The sequence below is a fragment of the Hemiscyllium ocellatum genome, chromosome 3 (assembly GCF_020745735.1).
Source record: "Hemiscyllium ocellatum isolate sHemOce1 chromosome 3, sHemOce1.pat.X.cur, whole genome shotgun sequence".
Lineage (NCBI taxonomy): Eukaryota > Metazoa > Chordata > Chondrichthyes > Orectolobiformes > Hemiscylliidae > Hemiscyllium > Hemiscyllium ocellatum.
The window spans coordinates 145,611,312-145,636,648 of NC_083403.1; the positions used below are offsets into that span (position 1 = coordinate 145,611,312).

Sequence of the window (25,337 nt, forward strand, 5' to 3'; positions counted from 1 at the left end):
GACAAACTAGATGTTTAAGAAGGAAATTGAAGGGAAAGTTAGAACAAGAGAAGTCAAGAAAGACAACTGTATCAATGAGGCAGAAAATTCAGAAAGGAATCATGCTGTAAAGCTGAGTGAAATAGGAGTTGATGGGAAGGGTGAGGACAGTAACAAATTAAAAATACTATACATGAATGCACGAAACATTAGAATTAAGATGGATGAGCTTGAGGCTCTTTTGGAAATTAGCAGATACGATATTGTGGGGATAATTAAGACGTGGCTTCAAGTGGACAGGGCCTAGGAAATGAATATTTAAGGCTACACGTGCTATCATAAGGATAGACTGACGGGCAGAGGGGGTGGGGTGGCCATGCTGGTAGGGGATGATATTCAGTCCCTTGCACGGGGGCACCTAGAATCAGACGAAGTAGAGTCAGTGTGGATAGAGCTGAGAAATACCATGGGTAAAAAGACCTTCTTGGAAGTTATCTACGGGCCCCAAACAGTCATCTGGATGTCTGATGTAAGTGGAATCAGGAGCTGAAATTGTCCTGTCACAAAGATGTTACTACAGTTGTTATGGGGGATTTCAACATGCAGGTGAATCAGTATGGTATTGGACCTCAAGAAAGAGACTTTGTGGAGTGCCTCAGAGATGGATTCTTAGAGCAGCTGGTGCTGGAGCCAACCAGGGAAAAGGCAATTCTGGAACTGGTGTTGTGCAACAAACCAGAATTGGTCAGGAACCTCGAAGTGAAGGAGCCATTGGGAAGTAGTGACCATAATACAATAAGCTTCAATCTGCAATTTGAGAGGGAGAGGGTACAGTCGGAAGTGACAATATTTCTGTTGAATAAAGGGAACTATGGAGGGAGGAGCTGGCCAAAGTTCAATAGTGCAATACCTTAGCAGGGATGACAGTGGAGGAACAATGGTGGATATTTCTGTGTATAATGCAGAAGTTGCAGGATCAGTTCATTCCAAAAAGGAAGAAAGATCCTAGGAGGAGGCATGGGTGGCTGTGGCTGACGAGGGAAGTTAAGAAAAATATAAAGTTAAAAGAGAAAAAGTATAACATAGCAAAGATAAGTGGGAAAACAGAGGACTGGGAAGCTTTTAAAGAACAGAGGATTACTAAGAAGGAAATACGCAGAGAAAAAATGATGTATGAAGATAAACTGGCCAATAATATAAAGGAGAATAGTAAAAGCTTTTTTAGGTATGTGAAAAGCAAAAAAATGGTGAAGACTAAAATTGGGCCCTTGAATATATTACGAGGAACAAAGAAATGGCAGAAGAATTGAATTGTTCACTGGGGAAGACACAAACAATCTCCATGAGGTAACAGTGGCTGAAGGACCTGAACTTAAGGGAATTTATATTTGCCAGGAATTGGTGTTGGAGAGACTGTTAGGTCTGAAGGTTGATAAGTCCCCGGGGCCTGATAGTCTACATTCCAGGGTACTGAAGGAGGTGGCTCGAGAAATCGTGGATGCGTTGGTGATTATTTTCCAGAGTTCGATAGATTTGGGATCAGTTCCTGGAGGGTGGCTAATGTTGTACCACTTTTTAAGAAAGGTGGGAGAGAGAAAGCAGGAAATTATAGACCAGTTAGTCTGACCTCAGTGGTGGGAAAGATGCTGAAGTCTATTATAAAGGATGAAATTACGACACATCTGGATTGTACTAACAGGATAGGGCTGAGTCAACATGGATTTATGAAGGGGAAATCATGCTTGACTAATCTTCTGGAATGTTTTGAGGATGTAGCTCTGAAGATGGATGAGGGAGATCCAATAGATGTGGTGTACTTTCAGAAAATTTTTGAGAAAGTCACAAATAGGAGGTTAGTGAGCAAAATTATGGAGCATGGTATTGGGGGCAAAGTACTAGATTGGATTGAAAATTAGTTGGCTGATCAGAAACAAAGAATAGTGATAAACGGCTCCATTTCGGAATGGCAGGCAGTGACCAGTGGGGTACCGCAGGGATCAGTACTAGGATCGCAGCTTTTTACAATATATGTTAATGAGATAGAAGATGGTATTAGCAATAACATCAGCAAATCTGCTGATAATACTAAGCTGGGTGGCAGGGTGTAATGTGATGAGGATGTTAGGAGATTACAGGGTGACTTGGACAAGTTAGGTGAGTGGGCAGATGCAGTTTAATGTGCATAAATGTATGGTTATCCACTTTGGTGGCAAGAACAGGAAGGCAGATTACTACCTAAATGGAATTAATTTAGGTAAAGGGGCAGTACAGAGAGATCTGGGTGTTCTTGTACACCAGTCAATGAAGGCAAGCATGCAGGTACAGCAGGTAGTGAAGAAGGCTAATAGCATGCTGGCCTTCATAACAAGAGGAATTGAGTATAGAAGCAAAGAGGTTCTTCTGCAGCTGTACAGGGTCTTGGTGAAACCACACCTGGAGTACTGTGTGCAGTTCTGGTCTCCAAATTTGAGGAAAGACATTCTAGCTATTGAGGGAGTGCAGCGTAGGTTCACGAGGTCAATTCCTGGAATGGAGGGATTACCTTACACTGAAAGACTGGAGCGACTGGGCTTTTGTATACCCTTGAGTTTAGAAGACTGAGAGGGGATTTGATTGAGACATATAAGATTATTAAAGGATTGGACACTCTGGAGGCAGGAAACATGTTTCCGCTGATGGGTGAGTGCCGAACCACAGTTTAAAAATACGGGGTAGACCATTTAGGACAGAGATGAGGAGAAACTTCTTCACCCAGAGTGGTGGCAGTGTGGAATGCTCTTCCCCAGAGGGCAGTGGAGGCCCAGTCTCTGGATTCATTTAAGAAAGAGTTGGATAGAGCTCTCAATGATAGTGGAATCAAGGGTTATGGAGTTAAGGCAGGAACAGGATACTGATTAAGGATGATCAGCTATGATCATATTGAATGGTGATGCATGCTCGAAGGGAAAAATGGCCTACTCCTGAACCTATTGTCTATTGCCTGAATGGGTGCAGCTCCAGCAATAGTCAAAAAGCAAGGTGGCACAATGGTTAGCACTGCTGTCTCTCAGCGCCTGAGACCCGGGTTCAATTCCCGACTCAGGCGACTGACTGTGTGGAGTTTGCACGTTCTCCCTGTGTCTGCGTGGGTTTCCTCCGGGTGCTCCGGTTTCCTCCCACAGTCCAAAGATGTGCGGGTCAGGTGAATTGGCCATGCTAAATTGCCCGTAGTGTTAGGTAAGAGGTAAATGTAGGGGTATGGGTGGGTTGCGCTTCGGCGGGTCGGTGTGGACTTGTTGGGCCGAAGGGCCTGTTTCCACACTGTAAGTAATCTAATCTAATCAACATAAATATCATACATCAATTATTTGTAGGTGAGAGTATTTGCAAATCCTGAGAAACTATAGAAGTTTGTGTACACAGCCTAAGCCAACCTTCCATCCATGGACTCCATTTACATGTCTTGCTGTCACAGAAAGGCTGTCAACATCAAAGACCTATCCCATCCTCGTAATGCTCTCCTACAATCCCTTCTGTCAGGCAGAAGATACAGAAGCTTGAACCCACATACCAGCAGGTGCAATAACAGCTTCTTCCCTGCCATTATTAGGCTGATGAGTCAGGAGTAACTTTATTTGTCATTTCTACCATGTACAACTGATACAGTAAAAACAAGGCAGTGTTCCTCTAGGATGGCGCTACCTGGAAAGCACAAACTACACGATCATACACAGGTGGCATAAAGTGCATAAACAGTGCAAAACACACAATAATGCAAGACAATAGGTACAGTGGTGTGCAACTTGCAGCATAATCAAATAATGATAATTAATAAAACATTATTCTAGCAGCAATTCCAAATTGTGTAAAGAGTTTCAGATGGAATAGAGTCTGATCATAGCGTTAAGGAGCCTGATGGCTCAGGGGAAGAAACTGTTGCACAGTCTGGCCATGAGACACTGCTAGATAGCAGGAGGGAGAAGAGTTTGAGTGAGGGGTGTGTGGGGTCTTCCACAATGCTCTTAGCCTTTCAGATGTAGCGTGTAAATGTCTGTAACAGAGGGAAGAGAGACCGCGACGACCCTCTCAGTTGTCCTCACTATCCATTGTAGTGTCTTATGATCTTATTAATGTTGATCTTGCCTAGCACAAGGTGTAACGTGTATGTCTTACTTTGTTCAAGTTTTTTCACTCTATGATCTGTATGTCCTTGCTCACTACGATGAGACCATAAGACACAGGAGTGGAAGTAAGGCCATTCGGCCCATCGAGTCCACTCTGCCATTCAATCATGGCTGATGGGCATTTCAACTCCACTTACCAGCATTCTCCCCGTAGCCCTTAATTCCTTGTGACATCAAGAATTTATCAATCTCTGCCTTGAAGACATTTAGCATCCCGGCCTCCACTGCATTCTGCAGCAATGAATTCCACAGACCCATCACTCTCTGGCTGAAGAAATGTCTCTGCATTTCCGTTCTGAATTGATCCCCTCTAATTATAAGGCTGTGTCCATGGATCCTAGTCTCTTTGCTCACTATGATCTGCCTATATTGCTCACGAACAAAACTTTTCACCGTACTTCGGTACAGTTGATAATAAATCATCATCAAATTTGCAGGTGATACAAAGCTAAGCAGGAATGTGCATTGAGAGAAAGATGTAAAGTGGTTTTTTTAAAAATTCATTTGTGGGATGTGGGTATTACTGGCTAGACTAGGATTTATTGCACTTTCCTAGTTGCCTTTGTGAAAGTGGTGGCGCACTGACCTCTTGAACTGCTGCAGTCCAAGTGCTACTATAGGTCAATCCACAATGCTGTTAGGAAGGGAATTCCAAGGTTTTGATCTTTGAATTCCCTTCCCAACGGCATTGTGGATTGACCTATAGCACTTGAATCGGCAAGAACGTGACAGATGGATCATAATGGAGAAAAACAGGTGGTATTCACTTTGGCTGGAGAAACAGATGGGCAGAGAATTTTTTTAAAAATATGCTGAGTGGTTAGAAAATGTAAATGTACAAAAGGCTATCCATGTCAATATGTCACTGAACAACAAAGAACAATACAAACCAGGTTCAGACTCTTCAGCCCTCTAAGCTTGCGCCACCATATTTTGCCCTTTCATACTAAAACTGACTTCACTTACACAATCGATATTCCTCTATTCCCTTCCTATTCATGTATTTGTCCAAGTGCTTCTTGAATGCTGCTGGCATGCTTCCACTACATGCCGTGGCAATGCATTCAGGCACTTTTCATTCTTTTTTAAAATTCAGTCACGGGATGAGGGCATCGCTGGCTAGGCCCAGCATTTATTGCCTATCCCTAATTGCCCAGAGGGCAGTTAAGAGTCAACCACATTGCTTTGGGTCTAGAGTCACATGTAAGCCAGACCAGGCAAGGATAGCAGTTTCCTTCCCTAAAGGACATTGGTAAACCAGATGGGTTTTTCCCAACAATTGACAATGGATCTGTGGTCATCATTAGACTCTTAATTCCAGATTTTCATTTTTATTGAATTCAAATTCCACCATCTGCTGTGGTGGGATTTGAACGCAGATCCCCAGAACATTATCTGCATCCTTGGATTAACGGTCCAGCGATAATGCCACTAGGCCATCACCACTCCAGTGTCATCATCTGTGTGAAAAATCTCTCTTGAAAACATGCTCCATTGCACCGTAAACTTGTGCCCCCTAGTAATTGACCCCGCCCCACCGAAAAAGCCACATACTTTCCACTCTATCCATGCCATTCATAATCTTATAAACGTCTATCAGGTCGCCCCTCAACCTTCTGTGTTCCAGTGAACACAAACCCAGTCTATCCAACCTTTCTTCATAGCTAAAGTTCCCCCTTACCAAGCAACTATCTGTGTTTTTGATGATTACAAAGGTGTCATCAACCTATCTGATCCAGAGTTTGGGTTGGATTTGTGGTATGGCTGTATGTTCTAACCTTTGCATAACTGCCTCTGCTATGAGTCCCGAGATTGGTGATCCCATGGGTGTTCCGTTGATTTGTTCGTATATCTGATTGTTGAATGTAAAGTGTGTGGTGAGGCACAGGCCCAGTAGTTTAAGTATGCCGTCCTTGTTGATAGGTGAATCATCAACGCCACACTCACAGGAATCCGATTCACACGAGAAGAGGAAAAGGATAGCCAACTCCCATTCCTAGACGTGTTAGTAGAGAGAACACCCAATGGAGAATTCACCACAAGGGTACACAGGAAACCAACACACACAGACCAAGTCTTAAACTATGAAAGTAACCACCCCAACACACACAAACGAAGCTGCATCAGGACACTATTCAAAAGGGCCACAACACACTGCAGTACACCAGAACTGCGAAAAGAGGAAGAGGAACATCTATACAAGGTATTCGCCAAAAACGGATACCCACGCAACTTTATCACCAGATGCCTAAGAGATAGACCGAGGAACGAGGACATGCCACAACCAAAAGGACTAGCCACTCTACCATACATCAGGAGCGTCTCAGAACTGACAGCCAGACTACTGCGACCCTTAGGACTCGTAACAGCACACAAGGCAACATCCACGCTCAGACAACAACTCACTAGAACAAAGGACCCAATACCCAGCATGAGCCAAACTAACGTAGTTTACAAAATACCATGCAAGGACTGCACAAAACACTATATAGGACAAACAGGAAGACAGCTAACAATCCGCATCCATGAACATCAGCTAGCCACAAAACGACACGACCAGCTATCTCTAGTAGCCATACACTCAGACAACCAGCAACATGAATTTGACTGGGAAAACACCACTATCATAGGACAAGCCAGACAGAGAACAGCCAGAGAATTCCTAGAAGCATGGCATTCATCACCAAACTCCATCAACAGACACATTGACCTGGACACCATATACAAACCACTACAGCTAAAACTGACACCCGGAAGCGGCAAGAACATCCATCAACAGACACATTGACCTGGACCCCACATACAAATCACTGCAGCTGAAACTGACACCCGGAAGCGGCAAGAACAAACCAATATAAATACCAGAAGAAACATCAAAGCAGCGCTTCACACGAGGCTCCAACAGCACTGATGATGTTCCCTAGCCAGGGAACGAAACGTTTGCAGCAAAAACTTCCAGCTCGGCGAGCAGAACCACAACAACGGATACCCGAGCTACAAATCTTCAATCAGATTTTAAACTCTAATCTAATCTAATCTAAATTGGGACTCGACTCACTGGAGTTGAGAAGAAAGAGACACAATCTCATCAAAACCTATAGGATTCTTAAATCCCTTGACAGGGTAAATGCTGGGAGGGCATCTTGATTACCACTTTCAAAATTCATTCTATTTACCATCAAAATGCATAGTGACAGCAGTGTATTTGATCTACAAAACGTACTGTAGTAAATCAAAATTCCTTCAACAGCATCTTTACTACCCAGAAGGACAAGGGCAACACAGGCATGAGATCATACCACCCGATTATTCCCATCCAAACCATACAACATCCTGACTTAGAACTACATTGTTATTCCTTCAACCGGCCATAATCTGCAATTCCCTTCCTAAGAGAGTTGCATGTGCAACTACTCTTTATGGATCACAGCAATTCAGAACTGAACATCACCACCTTCCCAAAGGCAATAAAGAATGGGCAGTAAATGCTGGTCTAATGAGTGGTGGCGAGTTTTGAGAAGATACTCACTAATGAGTGATGCTCACACTCCATGAATGAATAGATGAACAAAACTCTGGCTCAATAATGCATAGAACAAGCCACACATAAGCTATGATTTTTGATACAGCATCCTTTAAAACTAGAAGCATAAGGCTTATAAAAAATAAATAAAAATAAATGAGAAATCAAAAAAAGTGTCCTCCATTCTAGTGTGTAAACTAATAATAGCTTCAAAGACTATACACAATACATTTATGGACATACCAACAGTTTGGTTTTCATGCTGACATGTGACATAAACAGATATAGAGTCATAGAAGTATACAGCCCGGAAACATACCCTTCATTGAAGACAGGTGCAGGAGTAGGCCATTCAGCCCTTGGAGCTTGCAACACCATTCAATACGATCATGCAATCTCAGTACCCCCTTCCCACTTTCTATCCATAGCCTGTGATACCTCTAGCCACAAGGGTCACAATTAATTCCTGCTTTAATATATCTAACAAACTGTCCCCAACAGCTTCCCAACAACTCTGAATGAAGAAATTCTTCCTTATCTGAATGGCTTACCCCTTATTCCGGACTTACCAGACATCAGAAACATTCTTCCCACAGTGAGTGTGCCGAGTGCCATCAGGATTTTATATATATTTCCATATATCTCTCATATTTCTCTCATTCTTCTAAATTCTGTGCAGACAAGCCCAGTCAGTTCAATCTTTCTTCATTTGTCAGTCTTGCCACCCCGGGAATCAGTCTAGTGAACCTTCGGTGTAATTCGCCCATGGTGACCAGGTTTCCTCAACTGAACTATTCTAATTTGCCTGTATTTGGACCATATCCCTCTAAGGCAGAAGTGGGTACTGCAGATGCTGGAAATTAGAGTCAAGATTAGAGTGGTGCTGGAAAAGCACAGCTGGTCAGGCAGCATCCGAGGAACAGGGGAAAAAAAAAAATCAACTTTTTGGGCAAAAGCCTTTCATCAGGAAAGGGGCTTTTCCAGTACAATTCTAATCTTGACTAAATCTCCAGCATCTGCAGTACCCACTTCTGCCTGGTTGATTTTAATCCATATCCCTGTCAACCTTTCCTAGCCATGTATCTGTCTAAAGGTCTTTTAAATAATGTATTTGTACTTGCCTCTACCACTTCTACTGACAGTTCGTTCCACCCTCCATGTAGCAACCATTATCCAAAGTTAAAAATCACAACACCAACAGGTTTATTTGGAAGCACTAGCTTTCGAAGCACTGTTACTTATTCCACACAACCACCTGATGAAATACCAGCGCTCTGAAAGCTAGTTCTTCAAAATAAACTGTTGGACTATAACCTGGTGTTGCGTGATTTTTAACTTTGTCCACCCCAGTCCAACACCGCATCCCCAAGTCATAACTTTAGGCAAGGCAGCTATGTGGTTAAAACCAGATTTTGAAACGCTACTGTCCGTGATGGGCAGCTCTACCACTAATTTCCTAAAAAATGCACAGTTTAAAATGAAACAAATAGTTGCTATTGTTATACAATAGACCTAGACTAAATTTGCCAGAGAAAGTTCTGGACTGAAGTGATGCAAATTGTCTGTTATGGAGTCAAATGTTTCAGTAAACTTGAATTAGTTGTGAGAAATTTTTCCAAGTGATATACCAAATGCTAAATACTGCCAACTAACCTCACTGGTCCCAAATATTAACTGAACAAGGACTGAGTCTCATTCCTTAAGCAATTACTTATTGGATATTGGAAAATAAAATCTGATTTTTTTTTTCTTCATCTTTTTCTATCTTTATCTTTTTATAAATAACTTGGCATTCCATTTACTTATTCTAATTTACACTTCCCTCCAATTCCTTGTGTTGCTCATTTCACAATCATTTCCAATCTGATAGGATACTTCAAATCATGTCCCAGATGCCTCATTTCCTTCATCATACATTAGTAGCTCCTGTTTTCAGCAACTTTACACAAAAAAAACTAAATACACAAGGGAAAATGCTATTAGATATGGCATTCTTTAAAAAAGGAGGAAGCGAGAAAATGGGGAATTATAGATCGGGTTAGCCTGACAGCGGTGAGGAAAATGCTGGAGTCAATTATTGAGAAGGAAATAACTGAACATTTGGAAAGCAGTGACAGAATCAGTCCTAGGAGAAAGTGAGGACTGCAGATGCTGGAGATCAGAGCTGAAAAATGTGTTGCTAGAAAAGCGCAGCAGGTCAGGCAGCATCCAAGGACCAGGAGAATCGATGTTTCGGGCACAAGCCCTTCTTCAGGAATGAGGAGGGTGTGCCAAGCAGGCTAAGATAAAAGGTAGGGAGGAGGGACTTGGGGGAGGGGTATTGGGAATGCGATAGGTGGAAGGAGGTTAAGGTGAGGGTGATAGGCCGGAGAGGGCGTGGGGGGGGACGGAGAGGTCGGGAAGAAGATTGCAGGTCAATAAGGTGGTGCCGAGTCCGAGGGTTGAGACTGAGATAAGATGGGGGGAGGGGAAATGAGGAAGCTGGAGAAATCTGCATTCATCCCTTGTGGTTGGAGGGTTCCTAGGCGGAAGATGAGGCGCTCTTCCTCCAGGCGTCATGTTGCCATGGTCTGGCGATGGAGGCGGCCAAGGACCTGCATGTCCTTGGCGGAGTGGGAGGGGGAGTTAAAGTGTTCAGCCACAGGGCGGTTGGGTTGGTTGGTGCGGGTGTCCCAGAGGTATTCTCTAAAACGTTCCGCAAGTGGGCAGCCTGTTTCTCCAATGTAGAGGAGGCCACATCGGGTGCAGCGGATGCAGTAAATGATGTGCGTGGAGGTGCAGGTGAATTGGTGACGGATATGGAAGGGTCCCTTGGAGGGAAGTGAGGGGGGAGGTGTGGGTGCAAGTTTTGCATTTCTTGCGGTTGCAGGGGAAAGGTGCCGGAGGTGGAGGTTGGGTTGGTGGGGGGTGTGGACCTGACGAGGGAGTCGTGGAGGGAGTGGTCTTTCCGGAACGCAGATAGGGGAGGGGAAGGGAGGGAAATATATCCTTGGCGGTGAGGTCTGTTTGGAGGCGGCAGAAATGATGAAGCATGATCCGATGTATCTGGAGGTTGGTGGGGTGGTAGGTGAGGACAGTGGGGTTCTGTCCTGGTGGCGATTGGAGTGGCGGGGTTCAAGGGCGGAGGAGCGGGAAGTGGAGAAGATGTGGTGGAGGGCATCATCAACCACGTCGGAGTGGAAATTGCGGTCATTGAAGAAGGAGGCCATCTGGGTTGTTCGGTATTGGAATTGGTCCTCCTGGGAGCAGATGCGGCGGAGGCGAAGGAATTGGGAAAATGGGATGGCGTTTTTACAGGGGCAGGGTGGGAGGAGGTGTAAGCTAGGTAGCTGTGGGAGTCGGTCAGTTTATAATAATTGTCCGTGTTGAGTTGGTCGCCTGAGATAGAAATTGAGAGGTCTAGGAAGGGGGAGGAGGAGTCTGAGATGGTCCAGGTAAATTTGACATTGGGGTGGAAGGTGTTAGTAAAGTGGATGAACTGTTCAACCTCCTCGTGGGAGCATGAGGTAGCGCCGATATAGTCATCGATGTAACAGAGGAAAAAGGTGGGGGGTGGTGTCAGTGTAGCTGCGGAAGATGGACTGTTCCACATATCCAATGAGGATGGAGGCATAGCTGGGGCCCATGCGGATGCCCATTGCTACTCCTTTGGTTTGGAGGAAGTGGGAGGATTGGAAAGAGAAGTTGTTCAGAATGAGGGCCAGTTCAGTCAGTTGAAGGAGGGTGTCAGTGGAAGGGTACTGGTTGGTTCGGCGGGAAAGGAAGAAGCGGAGGGCTTTGAGGCCTTCGCGATGGGGGATGGAGGTGTATAGGGACTGGATGTCCATGGTGAAGATAAGGCATTGGGGGCTGGGGAACCGAAAATCATGGAGGAGGTGGAGGGTGTGGGTGGTGTCCCGAACATAGGTGGGAGTTCTTGGACTAAGGGGGACAGGACCGTGTCGAGGTATGCAGAGATGAGTTCGGTGGGGCAGGAGCAGGCTGAGACAATGGGTCGGCCAGGCAGTCAGGTTTGTGGATTTTGGGCAGGAGGTAGAAACGGGCGGTACGGGGTTGTGGGACTGAGGTTGGAGGCGGTGGATGGGAGATCCCTGAGGTGATGAGGTTATGGATGGTCTGGGAGATGATGGTTTGGTGGTGGGAGGTGAAGTCATGGTCAAGGGGGTAGTAGAAGGTGGTGTCCGTGATCTGGCGTTTAGCCTCAGCAATGTAAAGATCAGTGCGCCAAACTACCACCGCGCCTCCCTTGTCTGCCGGTTTGATAGTGAGATTGGGGTTGGAGCGGAGGGCTGCACGTTGTGAGGGTAAGAGGTTGGAGTGGGTGAGAGGGGTGGACAGGTTGAGGCGGTCAATGTCCTAGACAGCATGAACTCACTAAAGGGAAATCATGCTTCATAAATCTTTTGGAATTTTTTGAGAATCTGACCAGTTGAGTGGACAAGGGTGAATCAGTAGATGTTGTATATCTGGATGTTCAAAAAAACTTTTGACATATTTCCACATGAGAGAATAGTAAGCAAATTTAAACCTCATGGTATGGAAGGCAATGCATTGACATAGATAGAGAAATGGTTGGCAGACAGGAAGCAGAGATTTTGAATAAATGGGTCCTGTACAGAGTTGCAGGCCTTGACAAGAGGGGTACCACAGGCTCAGTGCTGGGACTCCAGCTGTTCACAATATACATTAATGATTTGGATGGAAGAAATGAATGCCATATCTCCAGTTTTGCATAGAACACTAAGCTGGGTTGCAGTGTGTGCTGTGAGGAGGATGCTAAGAGACCGCAGGGTGACTTGGACAGACTGGCTGAGTGGGCAAATACAAGATAATGTAGATAAATGTGAGATTATTCACTTTGGTCATGAAAATAGGAAGGCAAATTATTATCAGAATGGAAGCAGTTTAGGAAGAGTTGAGGTACAACGAGACCTTGGTGTCATGGTGAAACAGTTGCTGAAGGTTGACATGCTAGTGCAGCAGGCAGTGAGGAAAGCTAATGACATGATGGCCTTTAAGCGAATGGATTTGTGCATCAGAGTAAGGATGTCTTGCTGCTGTTATACAGAGCTTTGGTGAGGCCATATCTAGTCTGAAGAAGGACATTCTTACTATTGAGGGAGTCCAGCAAAGGTTCAACAGACTGATTCCCGGGGTGGCAGGACTGACATATGAGGAATGACTGGATCAACTGGGCCTGTATTCACTGAAATTTTGACGAATTAATGATCGGGAGCTGGGGGAAGGAATTTCATAGCAGGATCTAAAATCCTGATGTGGAAAGACTATTCCTGATGTTGGAGAAGTCCTGAACTAGAGTTCATAGTCAAAGGGTAAAGGGTAAGCCGTTCAATACTGAGGTGAGGAAGAATTTCTTCAGTGTGATGAACCTGTGGAATTCTCTCCCACAGGAAGCTTTTGGGGCCAGTTCATTAGATATATTCAAAAGGGAGCTGTGCATGGTCCTTCTGGCTAAAGGGATCAATGGGTAAGGACAGCAAGCAGAAATAAGATACTGCAATTACTTGATCAGCCATGATCATATCTAAGGTCTGCACCTGCATTTTATCTTTCTGTATATTCCTAAACAGATTACATACAACAACTGTTCATTTTGGCTTAAGTTTCAATTACTGTCACAAAGTTGAAGAGATCATACTTTTCATGTTTGGTTACTTAAAGCTAAAAACTGCTCTCCAGATTGTTTCGAATCAACTTTTCAGCGTGTTAAATTACAGATTTCTGCGATTACATTGTTTTCATTTGTTTGCCAGCCACATGTTTAACAGAGCCAATGTAACTGTGTTTCTGGATGCACCTAAATTGATTAGATGGAACATAGAACAGTACAGCACAGTACAGGCCCTTCGGCCCTCAATGTTGCGTCGCCCTGTCATACTAATCTGATTAGTTATTCCTGATGAAGGGCTTTTGCCCGAAACGTCGATTTCGCTGCTCTTCTAGCACTACTAATCCAGAATCTGGTTTCCAGCATCTGCAGTCATTGTTTTTACCCCATACTAATCTGAAGCCCATTCCACCTACATTATTCAATGTACGTCCATATGCCTGTCCAATGACGACAAACGCACAAACTTGGCAAATCTACTACCGTGCAGGCAACGCATGCCATATCCTTACTACTCTGAGTAAAGAAACTACCTCTGACATCTGTCTTATACCTATCTCCCGTCACTTTAAAATCATGTCCCCTCGTGTTTGCCGTCCCTATACTTGGAAAAAAGGCTCTCTCTGTCCACCCTATCTAACCCTCTGTTGTCTGATATGTCTCTATTAAGTCAACTCTCAACCTTCTTCTCTCTAACGAGAACAGCCTCAACGCCCTCAGCCTTTCCTCGTAAGACATTCCTTCCATAACAGGCAACATCCTAGTAAATCTCCTTTACACCCTTTCCAAAGCTTCCACATCCTTCTTATAATGCAGTGACCAGAACTGTACACAATACTCCAAGTGTGGCCGTACCAGAGCTTTGTACAGCTGCGGCATAACGTCTTGGTTCCGGAACTCAATCTCCCTTTTAATAAAGGCCAAAACACTGAACGCCTTCTTAACAACCCTGTCAATCTGGGTGACAACGTTCAGGGATCTGTGTACATGGACACCGAGATCTCTCTGCTCATCTGCACTCCCAAGAATCTTACCATTAGCCCAGTACTTTGCATTCCAATTATTCCGTCCAAAGTGTATCACCTCACACTTGTCCACATTAAACTCCATTTGCCACCTCTCAACCCAGCTCTGCATCCTATCTACGTCTCTCTGCAACCTACTACTTCCTTCGTCACTATCCACAACTCCACTGACCTTAGTGTCGGTCACAAATTTACTAACCCACCCTTCTAAGCCCCCATCCAGGTAATTTATAAAATTGACGAACAGCAGTGGACCCAACACCGACCCTTGTGGCACACTGCTAGTAACTGGACACCAAGATGAACATGTTCCATCAACTACAACCCTCTGTTTTCTTTCAGCAAGCCAATTACTGATCCAAACTGCTATGTCTCCCACAATCCCATTCCTCCGCATTTTGTATAATAGCTTACTGTGGGGAACCTTATAGAATGACTTGCTGATGACAAGATTTAAAGTAGACTAACACACTAAACCGTACTACAGGTTAGAAATTAACAGGAATTACTCTTCATTAGGAATCTGCAGCACTCTACAATTATTTTGCCAATCCAATCCAAAGCACTAGTCAAAACATATCAAAGTAATCAGCCCCATAGCACTTGTCAAAAGTTATGCATACTAACACTATAAATGTACATGACAGAAAACTGTTCAGTATTGCAAGACTAAGACATAACAATGCTCCACTATTTTGAAAATCTATAAAGGTGTAATTAAAGAGTGAATAACAATGCAAATACAAATTGCGATCAGACATTTGATTGGAAATCCTTCACTCCGAGACTCAGTTACTATCATATCAGATTCACATTAAGTCTAAGGCAAAATTTCTTTCGCCCTGAAGCAAGGATTGTACAAATGGAAACCGAGATTCAAGTTTTACATACAGTCATATAGTACGGAAACTGACCCCTTGGTCCATCCATGTCGACCAGGTTTTCTCAAACTAAACTAGTCTCATTGGCCCACATCCCTCTTAACCTTCCCTATTCATGTACCTGTCCAAATGTCTTTTTAACATTGTAATTGTATCTGCATAAGGGGAGGCAATGGCCGAGCGGTATTATCACTGGACTGTTAATCCAGAGACCCAAGTAATGTTCTGGGTTCGTATCCTGCCACGGCAGACGTTGTAATTTGAACTCAGTAAAATCTGAACTAAAGAGTCTAATGATGACCATGAATTCATTGTCAATTGTTAGAAAAAAAACATCTGGTTCACTTATGCCCTTTAGAGAAGGAATCTGCCATCCTTACCTGGTCTGGCCTACATGCGACTCCAGACCCACAACAATGTGGTTAATTCTTAACTGCCCTCTGGGCAATTAGGTATGAGCAATAAGCACTGGCTTGGCCAGTGATGCCCTTATCCCGTGACTGAATTTAAAAAAAACACTTCCTCTGGCAGCTTATTCTATATGTACATCATCCTCTGCGTGAAACATTTGCCCCTCCAGGTTCCTTTTTAAATCTTTCACCTCTCATCTTAAATCTATGTCCGCTAGTTTTGAACTCCCCTACCCGAGGGAAAAGACCTTTGCTATTCACTTTATCCATGCCACTCATGATTTTAAAAACCTTGAGAAGGTCACCACTAAACTCCTATACTCCAGGGAAAAGAAGTTCCAGACTACCCTGCCTCTCATGATTACTCAAAGCCTCCAAACCCAGTAACATCCTTAAATGTTTTCTGTACATTTTTCAATTAAATAATATCATTCCTGTAGCAGGGCAATTAGAATTGTATGCAATACTCCAAAAGTGATCTCAATCTCCTGTGCAGCCACAACATGATGTCCCAACTCCTATACTTAATGCTTTGATCAATGAAGGCAAGCATGCAAAATGCCTTCTTCACCACCTTATCTATCTCTGACACCACCTTCAAGGAATTATGTACCTGAACCCCATGGTCTCTCTGTTCAACAATGCTCCCCAGGGGCCTCCCCACAGCCCAGTGGCAAAAGATGGCACCTGAAGAGTGGTGGCTTCAGTCCTGTTTGGTCCATATAGATGGCAGCTGGGCAGAGGAAGAGGAAATGTGGCATAGGCTTCACTGATGAGCGGGGTCAGGATTGATGGACTGTCTTTAAGCTATATATTTTTTAAAAATTCTTAACCAATTTTAAATGGCCCGACCTTGGCAACAGTGGAAAAGCTGTAAAATATGTCTATCTCAAGCTTAAAATTAACTACTGATCATGTATCCACTGCTGTTTGTGGGAGAGTGTTTCAAACATCCCCACCCTTTGTGTATATAAGTGCTTAGAAATGTGTTGTTGGAAAGCGCAGCAGGTCAATCAGCATCAAAGGAACAGGAGAATTGACGTTTCGGGCATAAGCCCTTCTTCAGGAATCCCAATTCCTGAAGAAGGGCTTATGCCCTTTGATGGTGCCTGACCTGCTGCGCTTTTCCAGCAACACATTTTTAAGCTCTGATCTCCAGCATCTGCAGTCCTCACTTCCTCCCCGTATAAGAAGTGCTTCCTACCATCTCTCTTGAACGATCTGGCCGTAATTCTCAGACTATGCCCCCTGGTTCTACAATCCTCAACTAGCAGAAATAGTTCATGTTTATCTATCCTGTCTATTCCTGTTACAATCTTGAAGACTTTGATTAGACTACCTTTTAGCTTTCTAAACTTCAGAGAAAACAGGCCTAATTTGTAAACTTTCTTTTCAGAACTTAAATCACTGAAGTCCAGGTATCTTTCTTGTAAATCATGGTATAAGTAAAGAACGATTTACAGAAAAGATGTGGAACTTTATCCATGGATTCAGAGTAGAATAAACTTTTTTCCTAATCTAATGTTATAAAGCCAGCTTCTTTCCCTCACCACCTATCAACAAGTCGCTCATTAACTTTGTCCAGTATCTGTAAAGTTAAAACAGCAGATGCTCAACTATCATAACATGGTTGATAAATATTTAAAAGGCTATACACACGTTAAAATGAAGTGATGACAGAAACTACTATGATATTAGATGAAAGTGCAATAGTGTAGTGGGAAAAAAAATTTACAAAATGGATTTAATATTGTATAAAATCCCAGTATCATAACTTTAAAAAGAGCCTTTTTAGCTAATTTGTGGTTAAAATAACAATTGCAACTTGACAGATTTAGCCACATATGAATAATTTTATCTTTACATAGTTGACAATAGGCTATTGCTTAAAGGCACAGAAAAAAAAAACTTCCAGCTCGGCGAGCAGAACCACAACAACAGATACCCGAGCTACAAATCTTCAATCAGATTTTAGGCACAGAAATCGATTTTGAAAATGTAGCTCAAGTGAAATATAAAAGTGTTACAAGTAAATTACCTTGACTACAATTATGACTTTTCCCTGCTTAAGGCCAAGTGCTACAGCAGTTGCAGTTGTATCCTTGGAGGTTTTATCTGTGGTGATAATTTCCAGTAACTGCATCCTGTCTACAGGTGAGAAATAGTGCATTCCAATTACCTAGAAACCAAATGATAATGGAAACATATTCATGAGTTCTTAGCAATAAGATCAAAAACCACATTTATCCCCAAGTATGATAGAGATTCCATCAGCTAATATTTTTCAGGTTTATAAATATCATCGAGTTGTTGTCAATGTATTTCCAATATTCTGAAATATGGGGACACAAAGTTGATCATTCCAGGGCAGTTCACTTAATAGGAGAAAGTGAGGTCTGCAGATGCTGGAGATCAGAGCTGAAAATGTGTTGCTGAAAAAGTGCAGCAGGTCAGGCAGCATCCAAGGACCAGGAGATTCGACGTTTTGGGCATAAGCCCTTCTTCAGGAATTTCCTGAAGAAGGGCTTATGCCCGAAACGTCGAATCTCCTGTTCCCTGGATGCTGCCTGACCTGCTGCGCTTTTTCAGCAACAAATTTTCAGTTCACTTAATAGCCATGATGTATAAATGTTGGAAGGTGTTTTGCTTGATAATAATAATGAATAATCTGAACATACTGGCATCATTAAGAGTAGTCAGCATGGTTTTATGAGTAATTCCTCAAAATTCTACAGAAATTCTTTAGCGGGGCAAGTAATGTCCTGGGTGACCCCAGAATGGAAGGTTTACTAGAACTTGAACCCATCACATGTGTTTGATTAGGTTGCAAACTAATTCTCAAGCCATTCAAGAGATATGTAAATTATGCCATGGACATTGAAATTCCAAGTTGTCTAACATACAGAACTTTGTTATTATTAATTGCTCAATGTTGGAATCACAACTTTTCACTTCATACATTAACCATCTAGATGAAGGAACTGAGGGCATTCTGGCTATGTCTGCAGACAATTCAAAAATAGGTAGAGGGACAGGTAGCATTAAGGAGGCAGGGAGGTAGCAGAAGGACTTGGACAGGTTAGGAGAGTGGCCAAAGAAGTGGTAGATGGAATACATTGTGTGAAGTCATGCACCTTGGTAGGAAGAATAGAGGCATGTGCTATTTTCTAAATGGGGAGAAAATTCACAAGTCTGAAGTGCAAAGACACTTGGGAGTTCTGGTCCAGGATTCTCTCAAGGTAAACTTGCAGGTTGAGTCAGTAGTTAGAAAGGGCAAATGCAATTATGGCATTTATTTTGAGAGGACTTGAATACAAAAACAGGGATGCACTTCTGAGGTTCTATAAGGTTCCAGTCAGGCCACATTTGGAGCACTGTGCGCAGTTTAGGGTCCCATATCTCAGGAAGGATGTACTAGCCCTGGACCGCATTCAGAGGAGGTTCACAGAGAACATCCCAGGAAGGAAAAGCTTAACGCATGAGGAATGTTTGAGGATTTTGGGTCTATACTTGATGGAGCTTAGAAAGATGAAGGATCTAATTGAAAATTACAGAATACTGAATGGCCTGGACAGAGTGGATGCTGGGAAGATGTTGCCAATGGTAGGACAGACAAGGGCTTGAAGGCACAGCCTTACAGTAAAGGGAAGACCTTTTAGAATGGAAGTAAGGAGAAACCTCTTCAGCCAGATAGTGGTAAAACTATAGAATTCACTGCCACAGAAGGCTGTGGAGGCCATGTCACTGAGTATATTTAAGACTGAGATAGATAGGTTCTTGATTGTCAGCGGGATCGAGGGTTATGGGAAGAAGGTGGAAGAATACAATGTGAAACTTATCAACCATAACTGAATGGTGCAGCAAACCTGATGGACTGAATGGCCTAATTTGTGCTATGTCTTATGGTCTAATTAATAAAACCATGATGACTCATTCCTATTGATACAAGTGCTGTTCATCATGTTCATATTTACTATCCAACAGAATTCTTTCAATAAAAAGGAGGCTGATAAACTAAACTGTTACTATGAAATTAGGCAACAAGAAAGAAAGGTTACAGATACAAAGTGCTTCAGATTTAGTCTAGATGGCTAGAGTAATTTCTTCACAGGGTTGAAGCTGTGGAATTCATTTCTAAGGCTATTGGTTGAGACAGTGTCAACATTCTAAACAAGACCGGACTTTTGAAAAAAGGAAAAGCGGTTGAATAGATATGGGAGTAGACAAGGCAAATAAACTATTTGCAAGAATAGCAAATGGCAACATGAACAAGTCAGGGCAGAACCAATTGTCGCAATGTTTAGCTTGTTCTTCAATTTCTGTTCAAAGGCGAGATCATTTGCTGGACCAAGAAAACAGCTATGATTTTTACAATAAGTAAAGAAAGGAGGCGGGCCCAGGGTCTATTTTGGTAGAATGGGCATAAAATACCCAAGCAGTTGAATTAACATGATCCACATACTATCCACATCTAGCCAACTGAGCAAACTAGTTCCGAGCTTTTATCTAGGCAACAGTAAATTCTACTTACATTAAGAAAATCCATTAGCATTTTGGAAATTGGGAAGTATATAGGCTTCTAAACTCCAAGGAGAGATAATTACTCAGGTACTTAAGGGAATTTGAAGGTACTGGATCATAAATCAGGGCAAGATACTCTGATCATACAGATCCATTGTGAAGCAGTTCTGGTGTAGGATATGCACTTTAAGTCATTATCTCAAAATAGATACTACTGCAATATAATTCAGCATGTTTTCAAATGCAACTTATTATCTCCTTTGCCCAATTTTAACTTTCTAAGACAAACTCTTTAAAAATCTGAAACAATTGCACAAAAAATATTCACTGGTATTCTAAATATATTTAATGGATTAACTTATTACAAAGCCCATTTCAAAGATTGCTAAATTTCAATTTCTCTCAATAAGGAACCATAATTTGCAAACGTTGGCTTACATTTTGCATTTTCTTGCTGTCTTGAACTTTTAGTGCTTAAATATTTCATAAAATATTAGTGAACAAACATTCAAGTATTCACAACATACCTTCTCTGGTCTTTTACTGACAGCAGCAATTTCAGAAATTGGCAGAGCTGATGTGTTACTTGCAAATATACAATGAGGAGCTACCACCTATCAGAAAAATATAATACAGGACTTCAAGTTAAAACAAACAAAATAAGGTGTCAGTAATCAACAAATCCTGTATTTAAAAATCTGTATGATCTACAATCAAATTCATCTGAACATGATTAAGTGTTTATAGATAAACATGTTAAGAGTTCTCGCCAACTTCACGGAGCATGTTAATGATTCACAAATGAGGAAGAAAAATTGGAGAAGGCAACATAAAACAGACATTTATTTATAAAAATCTACTTCTCAATATCAAGTGCGATTAAGTTAAATTACTTAGATTCTGGATTAGTGGTGCTGGAAGAGCACAGTAGTTCAGGCAGCATTCAAGGAGCAGCAAAATCGACGTTTCGGGGAAAAGCCCTTCATCAGGATTAAAGGCAGTGTGCCTGCGTGTGGAGAGATAAGCTAGAGGAGGGTGGGGGTGGGGAGAAAGTAGCATAGAGTACAATGGGTGAAGAGCTTCAGGGCAGAGGAAATGGTTTCCAGCATCTGCAGTCATTGTTTTTACCTCGTTGATTTTAACCCTACTGCGAAACCTCTTGCAAGGATGCCTGCCTTGAAGAAGTTTTCCTCCTCTCTCTACAAGAATCTCTGGGAGTCCCTCTCCCACTGCAACTCCCAGGTCATTTCCTCTGCCCTGAAGCTCTTCACCCATTGTACTCTATGCTACTTTCTCCCCACCCCCACCCTCCTCTAGCTTATCTCTCCACGCTTCAGGCTCACTGCCTTTATTCCTGATGAAGGGCTTTTGCCTGAAACATCGATTTTGTTGCTCCTTGGATGCTGCCTGAACTGCTGTGCTCTTCCAGCACCACTAATCCAGAATCTGGTTTCCAGCATCTGCAGTCTTTGTTTCTACCTCGTTAAATTACTTAGAACCGATTATCATATAACAAAATAACAGGAACTTAAACTGCCAGGTGGAAAGCTGCTACAAGGCAGCAATACATTTTCTACTTTTTGGTTTGGGGACACCAACATTTGCTGGCAGGTTTTATTGATTGGAGCATTCGAGTCAAATTAAGTGGATGGCAAAATTGCCTCAGCAACTTTGCTGCATAATAGATATTTGATGTGGACACTTGACTGCGAGCTGTGGAACTGGTTTCTTAATAGCAAGACATGCTGTGCAATTTCATACCAGGTTTTAGTCTAGTATGTTTTGGGACAATTATATCAAAGGAGGTTGCCTGAAGTCCAACTTTCGTCTTATTTACAGCCAAGTGTAAGGTGCTGTGTTCCAGAAGTAATTTGATTGGTAATGCTATTCAACCTTTTAGCAAATACATTTTATTCTTACACCCAGTGAAAATACAAACAAAAAAGCTAATTGGTTTAACTTTAATTCTACAGAATAACAGATTATTTAACGACTCAACAACTGTTCCAGTACAGTAACATCCTATAAGTACATTTCGGCAAATGCAAACTCAGTAAAACAAATAGTCTCACATGTGAGGTTTCTCGAGTCCAGCAGAAAACAACACCAAGAGAAAATTCTAGCAGAGACAGAATACTCAAGCATTTTCCCTCTGGCAGACAGATGTGTAGCAGTTTCCACAACCAACTTCATAACCCCAACAATTGGAAGTTAAACTAAAACCATCTTTCTGGGAGCCTGACTCAACCCACTCATGCTGTTTCTATTGTTTTAACTTAAAAAAAACCAAGGGCTTCACAAGCTGTTTATGTAAAAGGCTTAGGAGAGACAACTCTGTGCCTCTATCTTAAAACCTCTCTTCAAACAAAAGATAAAATACACCTCTTAAAGCCGTAGCAGCAGTATCACACCCAGGCCCTCCCCATTAAAGAAAAATATTTACAAAGGGCTATTCTTTCTTTTTCTTTTTCTCATTCCATTGCCTCTAATTGAACCTACTGCATTTTCAATTCAATTTTAGCAATTTCCAACGCTTTTGACTGCATTCCTGGAAAATGTAAGTGATGCCCTTAAACCCTTATCTTTTGGGGAAAAGGGTATCACTAGCTCGGCCAGCATATATTGCCCATCCCTAATTGCCCAGAGGGCAGTTAAGAATCAACCACATTGCTGTGGGTCTGGAGTTACATTTAGGCCAGACCAGGTAAGGATAACAGTTTCCTTCCCTAAAGGACATTTGTGAACCAGATGGGCTTTGCCAATAATCAACAATAGGTTCATGGTCATCATTAGACTCAATTTCAGATTTGTTTTTCCCTTGAACTCAAATTAGACTATCTGTCATGGTAGATTTAAATATTATCTGGCTCCCTCGACTAACAGTCCAGCAATAATATTGCTAGGCCATTCTCCCTCCCGAAACCAACTGAATACAACATACCACTTTTGAGTCCAATAATCCTCAATGTAAAAACAATGACTGCAGATGCTGGAAACCAGATTCTGGATTAGTGGTGCTGGAAGAGCACAAAGCAGTTCAGGCAACATCCAAGGAGCAGGAAAATCGACGTTTCGGGCAAAAGCCCTTCATCAGGAATAAAGGCTTTTGCCCGAAACGTCGATTTTGCTGCTCCTTGGATGTTGCCTGAACTGCTTTGTGCTCTTCCAGCACCACTAATCCAGAATCCAATAATCCTCAATCCAACCTGGAATTAAAGATTTTGATTCTGTCAACAGCCCCCAATTTGTTACAGACCAGACCAAACCCCTTCAAATAAATGAAGGAGGCAGCCTTTACTTAAAGGCAAATATAGCTACTGTGTTCCAGATGTAATTTGAATAGTCATGCTACTTGGTTTTAAATGAAATACATTTTATTCTTACACCCAGTTAAAATGCAAACAAAAAGAAAGAAGAATTGGTCTAACTTGAACTCTACTGAAGAACTTAGAAGAATAATAGATTATTTAACCACTAAGAAGCAACTGTTCCAATATAGTAATATTGCATAAACACACCTTTGATAAAAGCAAAATCAGTAAAATAAATGTTCTTATGTGCTCATTCCAAATCCAGGGGAAAAGAACACCAAGATAAAATTCTGGCAGGGAAAGAGAATTCAAACTTTTTGCCATGTGTAGCAGCTTCCACAACAAACTTCAAAACCCTAACAACTAAAACTCTGGTTCGGTGGGAGCCTGACTCTACCCACACATGTTGCTTCTATTGTTCTTCCTAAAAAAAAATCAGGGCCTCACAAACTGTTTACTTTATCGTCTTGGAAGGCACAACTTGTCATCTTTGTCTCAAAACCTCTCTTCAAAAGAAATGACAAAACACATCTCTTAAAGCTATAGTATTGTAAGAAATGAAATTTAAACATCAGCCTAATAGGTCAAAGTTCAAAATGTCAGAATCCAAATCTAGAAAAGTCTTGCTCAATTTCAACTAATAATTATTGCAAAATACATAAGATTTAATATAGTTTGATTTTTTTAAAAAAGTACTTACAGCTTCAACTTCCTTCAGTACAGTATGCTTGATTTTCATATCTTCAAAAACTGCTTCAATTACTATGTCGGCTTTCTCAAATCCTTTGTAGTCTAACTGACCAATCAAGTTTGATAACAGTCTATCGCGCTCAAATGATGTTAAATTCTTTCTCTTTACTTTATCATTCAATCTGTTAGGATTCCACAAGGACATGATTAGAGCAAAACGATAAGTCAAAGTAAACAACAATATAACCCATGTTACATTAAGCACTGGAGAACTGCTGCAGTTCTGCATCAAAAAAGCTAAAAATATGCTGTGATTCTACAATTCAATATGACAGGGTTATAGAAAAACAAGAAAATGTTCCTGTAAAACATTCCTATTTATTGAACTGATCATTCAAATCAGCATGACAAATAAAACTATTAGTACATGCAACAGCAAGATTTACATCATCTGAATTCAAAGATATTTACCAAAACCACGAATTACAGGGTATCATAATCAATAGATTACATACCCTTTATAGATTTGTTGTTGACCTCTATCAAGGCCTTCCATTGTCGTATCTTTTAAGACAGTTAAAATACCTTTGTCTATTGTGACTTGTGCTATACCAGCACCCATTAGACCAGCACCCAAAATGGCAACTGTCCTGAGGAAAACAAAATTGCAATAGGTCAATTAATCCATTAACAAGTCAATGAAATTGTAAATAAAAACGGATCTGGTATTTCTTTAGCTTCTAGGCATCGAAACAAATGGAATAGAGTGAGTCTGCAGTACTCATTAAAAGCTTCCTGTTTAGGTACCGGGATCAAATTTTCAATTACTATGAAACCTCTCTGCCAGTAGTAACTGTACAAATATAGAACATAGAACATAGAAAGATACAGCGCAGTACAGGCCCTTCGGCCCTCGATGTTGCGCCGACCGAATCCTACCTAACCTACACTAGCCCAATAACTTCCAAATGCCTATCCAATGCCCGCTTAAATGACCATAAAGAAGGAGAGTTCACCACTGCTACTGGCAGGGCATTCCATGAACTCACAACCCGCTGTGTAAAGAACCTACCCCTAACATCTGTCCTGTACCTACCACCCCTTAATTTAAAGCTGTGTCCCCTAGTAACACCTGACTCCATTAGCGGTAAAAGGTTCTCAGTGTCGACCCTATCTAAACCCCTAATCATCTTATACACCTCTAT

At 42.0% G+C, this 25,337-nt stretch overlaps 1 protein-coding gene across 1 annotated transcript in view; it reads right to left on the reverse strand.

Annotated features, from left to right (window-relative positions):
• Positions 1-25,337, reverse strand: part of LOC132835039 (trifunctional enzyme subunit alpha, mitochondrial-like) — a 126,188-nt gene that overhangs the window by 15,249 nt on the left and 85,602 nt on the right. The window contains exons 12-15 of the mRNA XM_060854301.1: positions 24,648-24,782; positions 24,143-24,314; positions 20,659-20,745; positions 17,649-17,789 (exon numbers count right to left, since the gene is read on the reverse strand). Coding sequence (XP_060710284.1) covers positions 17,649-17,789; positions 20,659-20,745; positions 24,143-24,314; positions 24,648-24,782 — 535 coding nt within the window. The remainder of the gene's footprint in view (positions 1-17,648; positions 17,790-20,658; positions 20,746-24,142; positions 24,315-24,647; positions 24,783-25,337) is intronic.